The 17282-nt window shown below is 42.7% G+C and overlaps 1 protein-coding gene across 1 annotated transcript; it reads right to left on the reverse strand.

Annotated features, from left to right (window-relative positions):
• Window positions 1-2148: 2148 nt before the first annotated feature.
• LOC119798537 (corticotropin-releasing factor-binding protein-like) lies at window positions 2149-15790 on the reverse strand. The gene is made up of 7 exons (XM_038308050.1): window positions 15635-15790; window positions 15445-15532; window positions 14058-14215; window positions 13196-13406; window positions 12234-12388; window positions 3857-3977; window positions 2149-2698 (listed from the first exon to the last, which is right to left on the reverse strand). Exons 1-7 carry the CDS (start codon window positions 15713-15715, stop codon window positions 2544-2546), a joined length of 969 nt encoding a protein of 322 aa, XP_038163978.1. The 5' UTR covers window positions 15716-15790; the 3' UTR covers window positions 2149-2543.
• Window positions 15791-17282: the final 1492 nt, after the last annotated feature.

Consider the following 17282-nt stretch of genomic DNA (forward strand, 5'->3'; position numbering starts at 1 on the left):
TGGTCTTAATTGAAGCATTTAAAAGTTAGGAGAAAGGATATTCTGTCTGTTCTGTTAAGACAAGAAATTTCACAAACAAAACAAAACTCAAGCTAATAGCATATTTGAGCTTGACATAAAGTTGATCAGTTTTATTATTTGGAGAAGAGGAATTACAGACCAATAGGTTTCTAATAAGAATGCACTGCAGGTTAGTTAGTTAATATGCTACTGTACTAATTTCTCAGTTGTTATGTCATGAATACAATTTGTTTGTTAGAATCATTCTCCCGTTATAATGATGGGCCCTTTCTTGGCTTTTATACACTGTTGTAGTTACATCAACTGGGCTTACACAAATAGAGACATGATTGGCTTTGTAACGGTTTATGAAATAACTCAAGTTACATTTCCTGATATTTATATAAAGGGCCTTTTCCACATTACTAGAAATCCTCCTTTTTTCTTGATTGTTTTCTTGATTATTGGAAAGAGATACCTCTATAAATTATACTTAAAGCAAAACAATTATACATATTTTATTTTTAAGATAGATTATTCCTTATACAGTATGTGTATTTTTTATACATCCAAACACAAAAGGTTACCCAATTATAAATGATGTAATGTTTTTTTCCCAAAAAGATTAAAGCAGAATAAATATCATATCTTTCTAAAATAATATTAATAGAAAAAGACTTATATGTGTAAAATATTTATTTATTGAAGCTGCATAACAGATCTCTTCTGTACTGTAAATGAGAACATATGTGTCAATGAGGCTACCTGAATAAATAAAGGTTTCTAACAATGAATCTCAAACTTTGGCTTCAAAAATCAGCCCTCTATGTTTGAGAGAGGGGTCAAAGGTGCAGCTCTGTGGTAAAACGAACCCTTTTTTTTCATTTGAAAAAAGAACAAAATGAGTTTAGAGATTGCACTTAAACTGTTATTAACATCTTGTGATATATATTAGGCCAGTTTGCATCATTTACTTCAAACTGTTGTCCCTGCTTGAATTTCCTAAGCAGATTTACACCTTAACTTACAGTCTTCCATATTACTTCCAACATTTCATAATCGATATGTTTCATACTGTACTGCTCAAAAATGCGGAGTCTTCTTCATGTAGTAATACCTGGAAACCAAAGTGTGTCATCATGAACTAATTATTCAAAGTGCTGCATTCTCTTAGAAGAAAAAGCTCTTTTTTAAAAACCAATGACCAGTGAAGCTTAAATCACACAAGTTGTCATAGCGAGTGATTTTGGGTGGATCAATTATTGATGAAATCAGCGACAATGAAATTATTAGGGTCTGAAAATATTATGACGGATTAAAATTTTGTTATAGCAGTCAAAGAAACTGCTATTTCCTTTAAATCAGGCCAGAAAATAATATTCTTTACAGGTTTTGATCAAAGTTTGTTACTTATAAGTTTCAGAGAGATTGTAGATATTATTTGCATTTTAGAGGGCTTAGCATCATTCGATGCAGGTCCAGCAGATACTGCATATTTGCACTATATATATATATAGTATTTCAAGATATATATATATATATAGCATTTCAAGACATAAATATATATATATATATATATATATATATATATATATATATATATATATATATATATATATATATATATATATATATATATATATATATATATATATATATATATATATATATGTCTTGAAATGCACTGAACTTCCATATCAGTGCATTTTTGCACCACGTCTTTTCTCCCATACTGTTTACATTTGATCACTGCTTCACTTTATGAAATGGAAATGTTTATTTCACTGCTAAGCTGCTGTTCATTCACTGTCTGAAAGCTGTACAAAACGATATTTCGTTTGGTATACACTCTGTGTATACAAAATGACAATAAAAGTAGTCTAAGTCTCTAAGTTTAGGCTTAAAAAAATATTTTCGAGTGTGTAAACCAATACGTACATTTTTTCTTTCATTTAATTTCATGTTATTCTTTGTAAATCCTTTGGTATGAATAGTGATGCATAAACTGTTTGTAGAATTAGTTTTTTGTTTACTGTTTTGATTTCATTCAAAATTAGGGCTTTTGAAATAAATATTTTATCAGGGTTCTGTACATGAGGTCTTTTTTGAAAAAGGACTCACAAAATCGGAAAGTAAAAATGTGCTTTATCATGCAAGTCATATTTATTTTCATATTGTCAGTCAAAAAAAAAAGCAGAAGAACTAAAGAAATGTAAAATAAAACAGAAACAAATGAAAACTTAGAGCAACCAGTTCCGTCCTGCAAGTATGTCACACATTACTGATTCAACAATTCAATCCAGCATCATCAAGAAACAATAAAAAATTGAAATAACATCAAAACAAAATGGAATAAATAGCTTATCAAACAAGCATTTTTACAACAATGACTAAAACATTTGGAAAATACAATGCTATTATTTATGGTATGAGTTAAACAGTAAAGTTGTGTGCACAAGTTGTGTTTTCCACAGAAAAGTTGGATAATCTTGTGATTGTCTTCCTTAAGTTCACAATTGTACTTTCCTTGGTGCTGGTACTTTTCATTCCACAGAGCAGAAGTTTTCCAGACTGTTCTCTCTGGGTTTGGGAATCTCATTTTGATCCAGTAGTCGATACTGGAAGTTAATACGGTTAATATAGTTCCCACTGGAGACCATCCTCACCACAGAGTTATCACAACCTATCTTCATCTGGGCTGAAAAGCAAAAATGGAAAAAAGTGAGAGAGAAAAAAACAAAACAAAAAATAGAATTGATGCTCTCCAGCCATCCAGGTTTAAAATATATTTCCTTTTTTGTTTGTGGACACTCGCTGTAATGGCATAACACAAAAGTGCTTGTTGAAATAAATACAGAGGCAATAAAATCCCTTCATAAGGCAGAAGTTTAAACTGAGCATCAGAATACAGAAGAAAGGAGATTTTAAGGACTTCTTTGAAAGTATGTGGCACAGAGTATTCCACTGTGCGTGCATGCGTGCGTGCGTGCGTGCTATCTATCTATCTATCTATCTATCTATCTATCTATCTATCTATCTATCTATCTATCTATCTATCTATCTATCTATCTATCTATCTATCTATCTATCTATCTATCTATCTATCCATCCATCCATCCATCCATCCATCCATCCATCCATCCATCCATCCATCCATCCATCCATCCATCCATCCATCCATCCATCCATCCATCCATCCATCCATCATCTGACACATGTTTGGGTTATTTAGAAAATAGTAGGACATTTAAAATGTCTTTGTTTTAACTGCTCTCTAATAGTCATGAGGGAAACACAAAGTGTTCTATATAAAATAATACAAAAATATCTTGTAAGATAACATTGTTTAATGTTTCCTTTTTTGAGCCATTCCATAAATCTGAAATGTAACCTACTAGCAGTGCAAAACGCATAGTAACATGACTTCTTTGATCATATTGCTATTCAAAAAATAAATAATACATTTTGTGAGCATTTACAACAGAGAGTCCACGTTGGATCTGTTTTGCAACAAAGAGAATAATTAATAAGTGCTTTGGTTATATAAAACCAGCATAAAATGTCAAAATTTACATTGGAAATGTTTGGGTTTACGTCATGTGGCATGTTATCATTTTGAAGGATTCCATTTCTGCATCGTCTAGCAATTTAAAAGCATTGTTCACTGCTGACCTGATAGCGTTTTAGAGAGTAGAACTAAAACAGGAAGCTATATTACGGTCATTTTTGTGCTTTACACAAAACAGTCAGGGTATAATTAAAAATAGAAAGCTTCTGTTAAAAATGAAAGAATAGAATGCAGCTATTATGATGGTGATGTGAGCTAAAGAAATGAAAATGGATGTAGCAGACTTACCGAGCCCACTGAGGGAGAAACACAGATCGGCTACAGGGAACATCTTGGAGGTGTCTACTCCATTTCCTCCCAGCAGCTCCACATAGTCACCAGATCCTGAGCAGCCTGGCCATATCTGTCTCTGATAAAGTACACACACAAAGTAAAATGACTACGGTACTTCTATGAGGGTGGATCATTTGCAGTTGATGTCCCTTGCTGTTCAATCTTGACGTTTGTTCCCATTTAAAAAATCTGAACAGTGTATACATTTTGGAAGATTCACAGAAAACATCTGCTTCACAGCAGCACACATCCGTTTGGCTGTGATGTGTGATGTCACAGTTTTGTTTTGTTAAAAATGTTAAAAAGATGACTCAGAATAAAATTTTAATGCTGTATGAGTTGTCTGTTTTCTTTCCATGTTGAATAACTCTTCATAATTGCATTCCAGCAGTCTTATTTTTTATTGTCATGTCAATACTAGTGGTGCAGTTGTGTTGATTTTGTTGTAATGACACATGTGTAGTGCACATTCTGCCACATGCATGCAAATTGACAGCTGCATACAGGATGTTATACATATTCACAACTGTAAAATATTTCTGTATAATACAGAGCCAAATGCATGATAATGCAATACTGGAAAAAAAGAAAATGTCATGAGTTACTTTAGATGAAATAAATATATTCAGGTGTGGGATTGAGGTATGCTAACCATACAAAAAATCTGCGTTTTATCAAGCAGTTATATAAAAACAACGACAGAATCTATGCCTTGAATCCTTTTTTCCTTGGAAACACATTTGCTCCATATTCATCAGAGGAAAATCCATTAATTGAAAACTTCTCTAACGCAACAAGATGTTAACTTAAAAAGTTATGACATAAATGCTTAAATATCAGTTGAGTAATCAAATTAAAATGTTATTATTGATTATTCATTTGTAAAGTAATCATTATATAGTTTGTAATTGTTAAAATGACAGAAGCTGAAAAAGTTAATTTATTTTCGTAAATTATAGATTTGTGTGCAGTAAAAAAAATAAATAGTTAGAAACCATATGTATTTTCTAGAGTTAACCCCCCCCAAACTACTGTCTAAGTTATACAGGACACTGACTAAACTGGATGATACAATATCTCTTCCTATTACTAAATGGGAGGAGTATTTATCAGTCAGCTTTGAACAAAACATCTGGGCTCAGATATGTCTAAGAACTTTTAACATGACCAGAAACCCCAATTTACAATTAATACAATACAAAATCCTCCACAGAGTGCACTATACAGGTCAAAGATTATTCAAGATGGGTTTTGCGCAATCTAACATCTGTCCACAGTGCACAGGCAATCGACTTGATAATTATTTTCACGCGCTATGGTTATGCACGCCGGTTCAGAGATTCTGGGTACAGGTATGTAAGGATCTATCACTGTGCCTGGGTTGTAAAATCCTAATTTCCCCTTCAGTTTGCTTGCTGGGTGACTTTGAGGGAAGCTCTATGGGAAAAAAATCGGTTTGCTTGGCATTCACTGCATTATGTATCGCAAAGAAAACTATCCTCATGAATTGGAAGAGTAAGGATAAACTCAACATCAATCAGTACAGAGATCTGTTGTTGGATCATATTAATCTTGAGACAGCATCTGCATCCCCATCAGACCGATCTCTCTGGGCTCCCTTGATCGGCTCCATCCCTTAGTGTAGTGGGGGGCTATGGGGCGTCTTGTGGGGCGCGGGGGCTAGTTCGGGGGTCCTTGGGTCCTGGGGGCTCGGGGGGGTGCTCGGAGCGGGGTGCCTGGCGGGTCTGGCCCGGGGGACTGTTGCCCCCGTCGGGGCGGGGTCTGGGGCGCCGCGGGGGGGGTCCTGCGGCGGCCGCGTGCGGTGCTCTTGGGGGGTTCCGTGGTGGCGGACGTGGGCTACTGGCCTGGTGGCTGTGCTGCTGCTGGGTGGGGCTGGGCGCCGGGCATCGGTTCTTTTGTGGTGCTGGCCGGGGTGCTTCTGCTCTGCGGGGCGTCGGGGCGTGCCTCGTCTTCCGGTGCCGGGTTTCGGTGGTTGGCCGTGGTGCTTGCCATGGTTGCGTCGTCCGGGGGGGGCGTGGGTGGTCGCGCCTGTGGCCGGGGTTCGTGTGTGTCTGTTGTGGGCGGGTTGCGGGCGTCGGGGGTCCCTTTGGAGTGCCCCCGGGTCGGGGTGTGGCTTCGCTCTGTTGGGGCGGGTGCCGGTGACGCGTGGTGCGGTGCATCGTGCGCGGCTTGGGAGTGGAGGGTTGCTCGGTGTTGGGCGGCGGGGGGGGGACGGGCCGTGGCCGGCGTGGCCGTCCTCCTCTCGGCGGCCTGTGGGCGGTGCGGGGCCGGAGCGGGGTGGGTCGTGCTGCTTTCGCGCCGGGCGCGGCGGGGGGTGGTGGGGTCGCGTCTGCTGCTTTCTTTTTGCTGCTTGTGCCGGCTTCTGGCGGCTGGGGCGGCCTTGCTGCTCTGGCTCTCTGGCGTGCGCCGGGTGGGGCTGCTCTGTCCTTTGCTTTGCCTTGCGGCTGTGTTTGCTGTGGTCGGTGGGGGCGGGGTGGTTTCGTTGTGTTTTTGGGTGGGGGAGTCCGCCTGGGGGCTTGGTTGGTGCCGTCGGTTCGTCCTTGTCGGCCTTCCGGTATTGTTTCTGTTGGGGCTGCTCGGGCCCCCGCATGCCGGCGGTGCGCTGCCGGGGGGATTCCTGTTCGGCGGGCTTGCCTGTCTCCTGGGAGGGCAGGCATGTTGACTTTTCTGGGGAGGAGCATCTGGGTGGAGGGGTCCTCGTGGTGTGGCGGTGGGTGTTGGGCACTGGCTTGTTTGCGGCCGTTCTTCTCCGGTGAGGGGGAGAATATTATAATTTTTTTGTTTTTGTTTTTGTTTGTTTTTTGTGTGGGAGGGGGTGTGTGGGCGGGGGGATCGGGGCTTGGAGTGGGGCTCGGGATTTGCGCTTAGCTGGGTTGTGTGGCTTTCTTCTTCTTCGGATTGGTGCTGTGGGACCGGTGTTGGGGGGAGTCGTTCGGGGGCCGGGGTCGGGGTGGGGGTGCTGGCGCCGGTGCCCGGGGTTTTTGGGCATTGCCCGGCCCTACTGCGGGGTGGGTCTGGGGTGGCTCCTTGGGCCTGGGATCCCTGGGGCGCATTGCCCTTGGGCGGGGTCCCCGGTGGGGGTTCGGGGGTTCGGGTTCTGTGGGGAGTGCTGCTTGGGTTCTGGGCCGGTGTACGCCTGGCTGTCTGTCCCTGCTGCCACGGCCTCTGGTGTGCCGGGGTGCCTCGGGGCCTGCTGGGCTGGGGGGGGCATGGACATTAACACCTATGGCAAGTGCTTACCCCCTCACGGGTTTGCACTCTGTAAGTGGGGGAAGGGGAGGGAGGGGGAGTAGGTATGATCTCGGCCTGGATGTCTTCTGTCGCTTGTGTGGTGAGTAGCTTGATTGTTATTGTAGGGGAGGGATTACATCTCCGGAGGGGGGGTGGGGGGTGGTGATAGAGGGAAGAAGATCTTTGAAGGGCTTTGGGTCTGGCTCCCTGTCTTGGTCCTGGTCCGTGCTGCCCCCTGGTGGGGCTTCGTCCGGGGTGGGGGCTCTGCGTGTTGCGCGTTGGCTGGCCGGCTGGGATTGTCCCTTCCCTTATTCATTTATTTATTTATTATTATTATTTTTTTTCTTATCTTCCTTTTATATTTTTTTATTTATTTATTTATTTATTTATTTATTATTTTTTTTTTTTATTATTATTTTTTTTTATTTAATTTATTTATTTATTTATTTTTTTTTTATTTTATTTATTTATCTACTTATTTATTTATTTATTTTTTTTATTATTATTATTTTTTTGGATGGACAGGACGGGGGGGGGGGGGGGGGTGGAGTCGGCTCCGTGCCCGGCTGGCTGGTGGGTCCTGCTGCCGGTCCCGTGCCCCCGGGCTATGGTGGTGAAACTGGTGGGGCCCCCTTCTCTGGGGGGGCTCTCGGGGAACGGGGGTGCCTATTGGAGTCAGCGGGGGAGCTGGCTCCCTGGGAGTGCAGCAGGCACCCCAGTCCTTTGCTCCCCATCCCCGAAATCCTCCCTCTGCCTGCTCCATCACTCGGCCACACATGTAGGTTTTTGGGGAGGGGGTCGTTACTGGAGGGCCACACCTTCTGATGACGTCCCCCACCCCAATTTTATTTTGCATTTTAGACACTTCCATCTACATCATTTTCACAACACACATCTATGTAGGGCATTTTCGGGGGGTGGGGGTCAGGGCCACCGGGGGGGGGGCTTATTTTATGGGCCTCACCACGGTCGGCCTCCTCCATCCCCTCTCGCATCTAGACATTGAGGGTTGAGGGTTGTCGAAGGGGGAGGGTGTGCTGGCACCGTCTATCTCCTGGAGGGGGGGTGGAGTGTGCCGGACACCCCCTCTTGGTACTCCCAGTTTTAATTGCATCTGAGAGCAACACGCAACAACACCACATTCGAGCGGGCGCAGTGAGGATCGGGGTCTTCTCACACCCCTGTTCTCCGGCTGCCGCCTGGAGTCTGGGGCCTGGAGGAAGAGCGGGCCACCTGGTCCGTGGTTTTGGCTGGGGCTGGCTGCGGGGCCTAGGTGGCCTGCTGGTGGCGGGGCTGTCACCTCTGCTCTCCCCAAAGAAGGTTGGATGGAGGGGCATGAAGTGCCTGGTTGAAGGTTTTTTTTTTTTTTTTTTTTTTGTTCTTTTCGGGGGGGGGGGGGGCGGTTCTGGTTGGGTGGCCGGCGCGGGATGGGTGGGCCCCGGTCCCGGGGGGGGCTCTTGCGGGGGGTGGTCCGGTCCGTGTGCGGGGTGGGGGGCCGGGCTTGAAGCAGGAAAGAGATGGGTTGGTGTGGCGGTGTCGCCGCTCCCCTCCCCTCACATCCGGATTTTAGGTTCACTTATGGGGTCATCCGATAGTCCCGGGACCGACCACCGGTGTCACCGGGTTTTTGGTCCTGGTATTATTGGATGTGAGTGTTATGTGTGAATGTGTGTCTGCGTTGTTATTTTCTTTATTTATTATTATTATTATTTTATTCAAATTTTTTTTTTTTTTTTTTTTTTTTTTTTTTTTTTCCTGTGGTACGAGTGGGGGCACTTGGGTGGGAAGGCATGATTGAGATGGTGTGTTTTTTTTTTTTTTTTTTTTTTTTTTTTTTTTTCTTTCCCAGGTTGGGGTCTCAACCGCACCCTCTCCCAAATACATCTCAAGTCTCCGCTAAGTGCGGAGCCCATTCCCCCCGTCCTGCTCTCCCTCCGCTGGCTGGCGTCGGGGCTCACCGGTGCACTGGTGGAGCTGGGGGTGGATGCCCGGGGGACTGCTGGCTCATTCCTGGCGGCCTCTCCACTGGCCCCGGCCGGCCGGGGCTTTGCTGGGGCTCCTGTCTGGGGGTGGGGTGCCCTTGGGGCCTCGGATCCCTGGGGCCTGGGACTGGATCCGCTTCGGGGTGGGGCTGGGTGTTGTTCGGGGATTTTCGGGGTCGGTGCCGGTGACTTCGCTACGATGCCGGTTCCTGGGCGGTGTTTCTTTCCTATGCCGGTTCTGTGGTATCGGTTCGGGGAGGGGGGGAGCTGCGCGGCATGGTGGGGTGCGGGTCTTGGGTCCTGTTTTGGGCTCCGGTTTTTCCGCTCGCACTTCTCCTCTTGCCTATTTATTTTAATTGTAATTATTAATTAATTTATTTATTTACCTATTTATTTATTTTTTTTTTTTTTTTTTTCTCTTCCTCGGTGGGGGGGAGCGGTTGCGGGCGGGTCGGTGTCTGGTGTCCGCTGTCGCATTGTGGGGGCCCCTTTTTTTTTTTTTTTTTTTTTTTTTTTTTTTCTTCTCTTTTTTTTCTTTGGGGGGTTTGGCATGTCTGTTTTCTCGGGGGGCAGGCGGGCCTGCTGGGTGGGGGTCCTGCTGGCGGCGCGCCGCTGGTGTGTGGGGGTCCGGGCGGCTCCGGCGGGGGTAGTGTTGGGGGGCCGGTCTGGGCGGGCTGGCTGCGCTGGCTGGGTATTCGGGTGGGTTTTCCCTCCTGGAGGCATGGCGGGGCTGCTCTGTTCCCACTGATCGCGGCGGGTGGGGCTGCGGGGCGGGTGTGGGCCTGGGGTGGCTATGACCGGCGTGTGGTGGGGGGGCCGGGGCGGCGGAGCTGCTCTGGCCGCGTGTCAGGGCCTGGTGCGGGCTGCGGGGGGGGTGGCGGACGTGGCTGGGCTGCTTTGGCATCGTCCGGGGGGGAGGCGGCGCGGTTCGCTCCGCTCTGGCTTTGTGCTGCCCCTCGGGCTGCTGGGGGGGGTGGTTGCGCCGGCTGCGGTCTGCTCCTCTTGCGGTTTTGCGCCGGGCGGCTTTTCTGCTCTCGGGCTGATTCTGTGCGCGGTGTGTTTCGTTGCGCGCTGTTGGCATCGGTCTTGGTGGGGTGGGGCTGCGCTTTTGGCCGGGGGGGCGTTTTGGGGGGGGTCCCGCGGCGCTCGTGGCCGGTTCGCGGCGGATGCGCATGGGCCCCGGCCGGGGGCGGGGCCGTCTTAGTGTTTTCCTGGGTGGTGCGGTCGCGGTGGGTGTTGCGGCCGGTCGCCGGGGCTTGGTGCGGGGGGGCGGGGCGTGTTTCGGTGCTCTGTGGGGCTGGGGCGTTTCGGTCGGCGCCGTGGGGGGGCTGGTGTTCGGCGCCCGGCCCTACTTCGGGGTGGCCGGCTGCCGGCGGGGCCCGCGGACTCGTCCCCGCGGCTCCCCGGGGCGCCGGCATGGCGGTGGCTGGGGGTCTTCCTCGTGGCTGTCTCTCCTCCTGCCTTGGTGGGGTCTGATTTCCGGGGCTGGCCCCGCCTTGGTGCCTTCGCTTCTGGGGTCCCCTTGGGCGCCTGGGGCTTTGGGTCTCCCGGCGCTGGACTCAGTGCTCTGGGGGGTGTGCCTCTCCGGCTCTCCACAACCACTATTGAGCATTTTTTTCTATGGTTAAAACTTTACATGCACAAGTTCACCCTCACAAACAACTACAGGTGCTAGGCTTCAGGTACTTAGAGATTCACTTCCAAACAGAAACCCCACATTCATATCTTCAGGTAACACAGAGTACATGTCAGACTTAATAATATTACTTTAGTGATAGTTTCAAGGTGTTTGCTTTATTGTATATCTCGTACCATGTTTTTTGGTTGTGCTGTTCTTTTTTCTTTTTTTTTTTTTTTCTCCATCTCATTACAGGTGTTGAAGCAGACTGAAAATGTTTTGTCATTGTGTCCTTCCTATCTCCTCTTTCTTTCATCTTTTGTCCTGTTTTTTTCTTTTTCTTTTTCCTTCTTCTTCTTCTGTTTTTCTGCTCTACTTACATTGCAGTGTCCATATGAACTGTAAAACTCCCTGCATAATTATAATAAAGCAATTTATATACATGAAACAAGTGGAGCGGTATGGCAATTGCGATACCGCTACACTTGTGAAAGTAAAATCTGTTGGGCTCCTTTTGGCATCAAGACAATTATTCTTATTGCCACCTTGCCAGACAGGACACTGTAAAAAAAAAAAAAAAAAAAAAAAAAAAAAAAAAGAAACCATATGTATTTTCTTTCACTAATTTTTCTGTAAGGATTTCAATGTATAAAAAAAGGCAGTAATTCAACGGGAACAGTAGAGGTCAAGGCTTGATTGACTTTTGACTACAGAGGGTTCATGTCTTTTTCTTTTTTAATTCTTAAAACAAGTCACCAAAAAAATAAATCTGTACACCCAGAAGTACAGTAGAAGCATTATTTAATTCCTAGGCTCTGCTAATCTGGAGCAAACTCAGAGAAGAAGACCGAGAAAGTCGAAGTTAAAAGGTAATTCGTTTCAAACTGCCTTTGACTGTTGAAGTCAAACTATTTAATAAGGCATCGTTAATTTAAGGTTGTGGTCCAACTGTTTTATTTGTTTTATTGTATGCTTTTATCATGTTTTTATCTTTACAATTAATCTGCTTTTTTAAATCAATTTTATTGTTTAATTTAATAAATACAGTGTTTGGAAACACTCAATTTATCTATAATTAAGTGACCAACAAATCTTGAAAAGAACTACATATGAGTCAGTTGTGTTTTCAGACTAAAGGTCAAAATCTGAAAAAAAGTGCATTATTTACAGGCACTAATAGGGTTTGTGAAATCTTGCAAGCACTGTACAAATGTCTTTAGATTTTGTAAATGCCTTACCTGCTTAAGCAACATCAAAAACTATCAGCAACTCGTTACTTTGCCTTTGATGAATAGGGTTCGCTTCAAAAAGTAAATTAGAATAAATCAATTACAACCTTCTGTTGAAGGTTTTTTAGCAAGTTTTCAAACAAACATAATTTGTTTATAAAGAACTCCAGCACAATGGCCAAGTTTTTTTTTTCTTTATCTCAAACTATTCCTTCATCTACAAGAAGTATTTCTGTCAATCTGAGTCTTACCAGCGGGCTGATCTCATTGTTTTTGGCATCCCCTAAGCTCAGATCTGTGAGTCGGATCTCCACTGGGTAGATGATGGAGAAGCTGCAGTTGCGGCGCTGGTGCTGTATCACCATGGTGAAACTGCCCTCTGGATTTTGGGACATAATGTTGCAGGCTTTGCACACACAACACACAGACACACATTTTACATGAACACAAACAGGAAGAGAGGTTTCAGATTTCAAACATTTTCATCATCACCTGAGAAACTAATCATGGATACCTTATGTGACAAATTGGACATAATCAGGGTGTTACCAGGGATGAGACAAGTTAGGATAAAACATAGCTTGAACCGGTCACAGTTTATTCACACTACATTGGTACAAGCTGTAGTCAAAACATTTAGTTAATTTATAAAAGATTAACTTAGAAAGTTTTTTTCCACCCACTAAAATTAATAAGTGAGCGGATGACAGTCAAATTTGTATAAAATTTATGAAAGTTTAATTATAACTACTTTTACATTAATGTTGTTTACCTTAAAATGTTTAATTCTAATCCCCTGAAAGCAATCTTCATGGGATCTTTGCATCTTTGTCTAAATGATTATGTTGCTTGGCACAGTATTAACATGGTGCTCTTTAAGCTGCAAGAAAACAAGTGCATCCTTTTTATTTTTATTTATATGATTCCCTTATTATAAATTTATGCTTGATGGAGCATAAATGTCAAGGGAGAAATCAAGCACTATCAGAAACAATAAGGAAAATTGTAACACTATTTTTTATTTTACTATTAATTATACGGACATGACTGGATGACATGGATCAAAGGCATTAAATTGTAGATGTCTTTGGAATATTTCTATTTTTCAATCAAAAAAACTTTCAGTTACTACAACTTGTCATTACCCTTTCATATCAATGAAGCTTTTTCTAATTGAACTAAAGTGAATTGAATATTAAGTTGTTAAACTCACGGAAAGGGTTGTTCACTTTTTTAACAGCAAGGGTGAAGCCACTCTCAGGGCTATGAATGCGAAAAAAGATCATGGCAACATTCTGGGAGGACCGGCCGGAGACTGTTGATTCAGCAGACGAGCAGTAGTCTGTGTAGCGCTCGTGTGGGAGGAGAGGATGGTCATTGCTGCTGGGGAACTTCTCACCTTTCAGAACCCAGCCGTCAAAAATCTAAACCAAGAACAGATAGAGAATTGGCTAAGTATAAAGCAAGGAAGATTGTTGTCATAGGATTGATGATGCTAGAAAAAAAAAAAATCTTTTAAATCTGAGTTGACATTAATTAGATAATCTTTATTTATGATAATGGATAAACCTAAATAAGGGTTGCAACATTTCGTCGCATTATTTTACATTCAGCAGGACATGAAATGAACAGCAGATGAGAACCTGTGTGTTGGACTTTAAACCATTGGCTTTTCACTTGAAAAAACTATGATTTAATTTACTGGCTGCTATATTGTCTTTCATTCAGCTGTTTTTCCGAAACCGTAGATCATCCCTAATCCCTATTTTTAACCCAAAGAGTCTAAACATGTTCTCATTCTTTCCCTCTGCCAAAAAAACGTTTTCCAGTTTTGCCTGCTTAAACCAAAACGGAAATGTTACTGGCAGCCTTGGATCCCCAACTGAAGCTGTTTTCCTCCCACATTTGCTCTTGGGAAAGTACAGAGGCTTTGCAGTGGTATTTTCCCCTCAAACGTTGCCTTATCCCTATTTGGATTTGTTTTAATTCAATAGAAGGTGATGAAATGGAATGTGTAGAACTAACTGCCCTTTGCTCAGAGAACAGAGGTTATTTTGGCAATTGCTTGAAAGCACCTTAATGAAGTCTCCAGCACTGCAGTCAATGCTGACGTCAGAGAGCTCAAGAATGATGACCTCACTGGGCTCAGCGATGATGAAGGCAGCACAAGCCAGCTGTGGCCGAGTTGCAACAAATGTGAAATAGCCTTCAGTTGCCAGCATGTCCAAGCATCCTTTAAAAAACACAAACAGAGTTTCAAATACTTCAGAGCGCATTGTATTTATAAAATATCCCTATTTTCTGAGATGTTTTGCTGGGAATTCACAAGACAATGCAAGTCTTTGCAACTATTTTGACCTATTTAGGATATTTTCAAACTGGTTTCACGATTATTCATGAAATTCACGGTTTCTCTATAGTTTGGTCCCAGGTTTCAGTTGCCCTTTCTATAGCCACAAATACTATATTAAAAAGAGAGAAAAAAATTAATTACTTTTTGAAATTGTTTACTTAATCAGAGAACTCCTTGTTTGATAGGTGAGCCACGCCTCAAAACATAAAAAAAAATAGTTTGTTCACTAAGAAAACATTTCCAAATATAAACAGCAGAGTATAAGTTCCTGTTTTTCCTTCCTATTTGCTATTAAAATATAATACAGGTTTTTACCTCACTGTATATTTTGTCTTTCTCTTTTTGGAAAAAGCTATGTTGTTTAAGAATACTATGAAATTAGTTGTATTGATATATGCATATACTGTATATTGGCTTATCATCAGGTCAAAGAAGTAGAGGAAAATGTATAGGTTGGATAATGCATTTTGGGAAACAGTGCAATTAACAAAGTACCATACTATATGAATCAATAAAGAAATAAACAAAGAAATAAATAAATATTTTCTCAAATGGCACTATTTACAACAAAATTAAATAAGTATTATTTATCAATAACTTCCTTTTATTAACTGCAGTGCTTCATTGGTCTATACTTCTTTTTATGGTGTCTTTTTACAGCCAGCTTGCCTATTAGTCATCTGACTGATGAGAGGGCTGATAAAAAAAAAAAAAAAACACATATATATCAATGTGCTGCAACATGCCACCTTGGAATAATTGAACGGCAAAATATCTGTCTCCTGATGTAAATCAGTTTGAAAATGTACATTATTGACATTTTACCATATTGCAGCATATTTGTGTATTTCTGAATGCATTTTGTAGTTTTGTAATAGACTTAGACATATCTACATTGTCATTCAGATTTGATTTGCCAAATGCATATCTGGACAAGATTTTGTTGTAATTCCTCAGAATGGGCGCAGAAACAAAACACCATAATCATCATAAAAAAATGTAGTTACAAAATTAGGAATACTTTTTAATTAAATGTAATTCGGCAAGTTTAGAAACTCTTACTCTTTAAAAAAGAAAAAAGAAAAACAAATGTTCTGAAGGGATCTTACTAAGAGGTCGGCGAAAAATAAAATCCTCTGAGTCTCTTTTCTGGGCCAAACTGATCAGAGAATACAATCCATCCGAAGCATCGATGTCCTGCATGGTACACACATAGTCATTATAACCAAACAAACGTTTATTCTTCAAAGTTTTTGTTAAAGACTGATTTATTTTAACATTTTCAAAGTTTGATCGTACCTCGATGTAACGAGTGAGTCCAATTCCAGATAGCAGGGAAACAAGACAGAGAAAGAGCTGAGCGCGCAGAGCCGCGGACATCCTTAGGAGCGTCTCTCCACAAATGTTCTCCGAAATGCAGAAAGGACTGAGTTACTGCGCAGCCTGAGAGTACGCAGCTTTTATAGCTGCACAAACAGAAAGGCAGGCCAACTTCACAGTCACCGACTAGGCTACTCAGAGCAGAATTATCATTTTAATCAGAAACTAGAAATAGCTGCTATTTAAACCCATGTTTGAGTATTACGTATGCTTGGCGGCTTGGAAACTAATGACAGTGGATGATTTGATTAAAAGAAAAGCGGCCTCATTAAAAGTCAAGACAAACAAACAGAAGTGCCGCTGTGCATTAGTTTTACAGGTCAATGTTTGGCTGTGTAGAAAAACTTGGCTCGGGTTGTTTTTTTTGTTGTACTATTTGCGTCTATGCATATGGTTTGAAAAGAAATAAACGAATCTGCAAAGAGATGAGAAGCTGATGGGTTACAATTTCAACTGCGGCAGTATCACGTGACTATAACTGAAGTATGCAGAGCAATTAGCTACTGAGCAAATAAACTCTGAAATGCAAAATCAATACAAGTGAAAACAAGTTAGCACGTGCGTTGTGTATTTTTGCAATATTCATATTTTAACACAACAGTTGTATTCCTTTTGGGGAATTCAGTTGTATTTACATCTAAATAAGATATCCCAACATGTTTTAAAAAAAAATGTGTGGTTAATTGTATATATTGTAAAATATACTTTTTGTCCATTCATTTGTGCAGTTCTTTTCAACAGCTGCGGCATTTTTCCTTTCACTGATTGAGTTCTGGGAAGCCACTCCATTCCAAGTAGGCTCCCGATCTCACTCGGTCTGAAGGGATCATATTAAGCATTGGGGGGGCACTTCCCCCTAGCTCTTATAACTATTGGGACACACTAACCTTACACATGAATGCACAAAATTGAGTGCTAGGGACCAAATGGGACTAGGCCTTTGCCTAATGCAGCATAACTAAGCTCAGGATAACCTGAGTCGATCTAACTACAAGCTTTATCAAAAAGGAAAGTTTTAAGCCTACCCTTAAAAGTAGACAGAGTGTCTGCATCACAGACTAAAACTAGTAGTTGCTTCCACAGGAGAGGAGCCTGATAACTAAAAGATCTGCCTCCCATTCTACTTTTAGAAATTCTAGGAACCACTAGTAAACCTGCAGATTGAGAGCAAAGTTATACAAGTCCATTATCTGAAGCCATGAGAACATCTTTAGCGACTTTCACCAGGGCTGTTTCAGTGCTATGATGAACTCTGAAGCCAGACTGAAACTCTTCGAAAAGTTCATTATGGTGTACCGTAGGTGGCCGCACACTTGTTTGGAGAATACTTTCTCAAGTATTTTAAATAAGAAAGGAAGAGTGGATATAGTTCTATCACTGACCATCTGGGTCAAGAGACTGTTTCTTTAGTAAAGGTTTAATTACAGCAACCTTAAAAACCTTTGGTGCATATCCCTGTAACAGTGAGAGATTAATCCCATCTAAAATGAAGGACAAGATCAAAGGGAATACTTCCTTAAATAACCTGGTTGCAACTGGATCTAACATACAAGTTGAAGGCTTAGAT

The sequence above is a fragment of the Cyprinodon tularosa genome, unplaced genomic scaffold (genome assembly GCF_016077235.1).
Source record: "Cyprinodon tularosa strain WSP-4 unplaced genomic scaffold, ASM1607723v1 ctg63, whole genome shotgun sequence".
Taxonomy (NCBI): Eukaryota; Metazoa; Chordata; class Actinopteri; order Cyprinodontiformes; family Cyprinodontidae; genus Cyprinodon; species Cyprinodon tularosa.

What these genes read in the sequence shown, in the direction of transcription:
- LOC119798537 (XM_038308050.1), bottom strand. Translation starts at nt 15,715, where the DNA reads ATGTCCGCGGCTCTGCGCGCTCAGCTCTTTCTCTGTCTTGTTTCCCTG. An exon ending in GACTCACTCGTTACATCGAG is followed by an intron (nt 15,533 to 15,634) that starts GTACGATCAAAC and finishes TGTACCATGCAG; the next exon opens with GACATCGATGCTTCGGATGG. An exon ending in TTTCTCCCTCAGTGGGCTCG is followed by an intron (nt 2,699 to 3,856) that starts GTAAGTCTGCTA and finishes TTTGCTTTTCAG; the next exon opens with CCCAGATGAAGATAGGTTGT.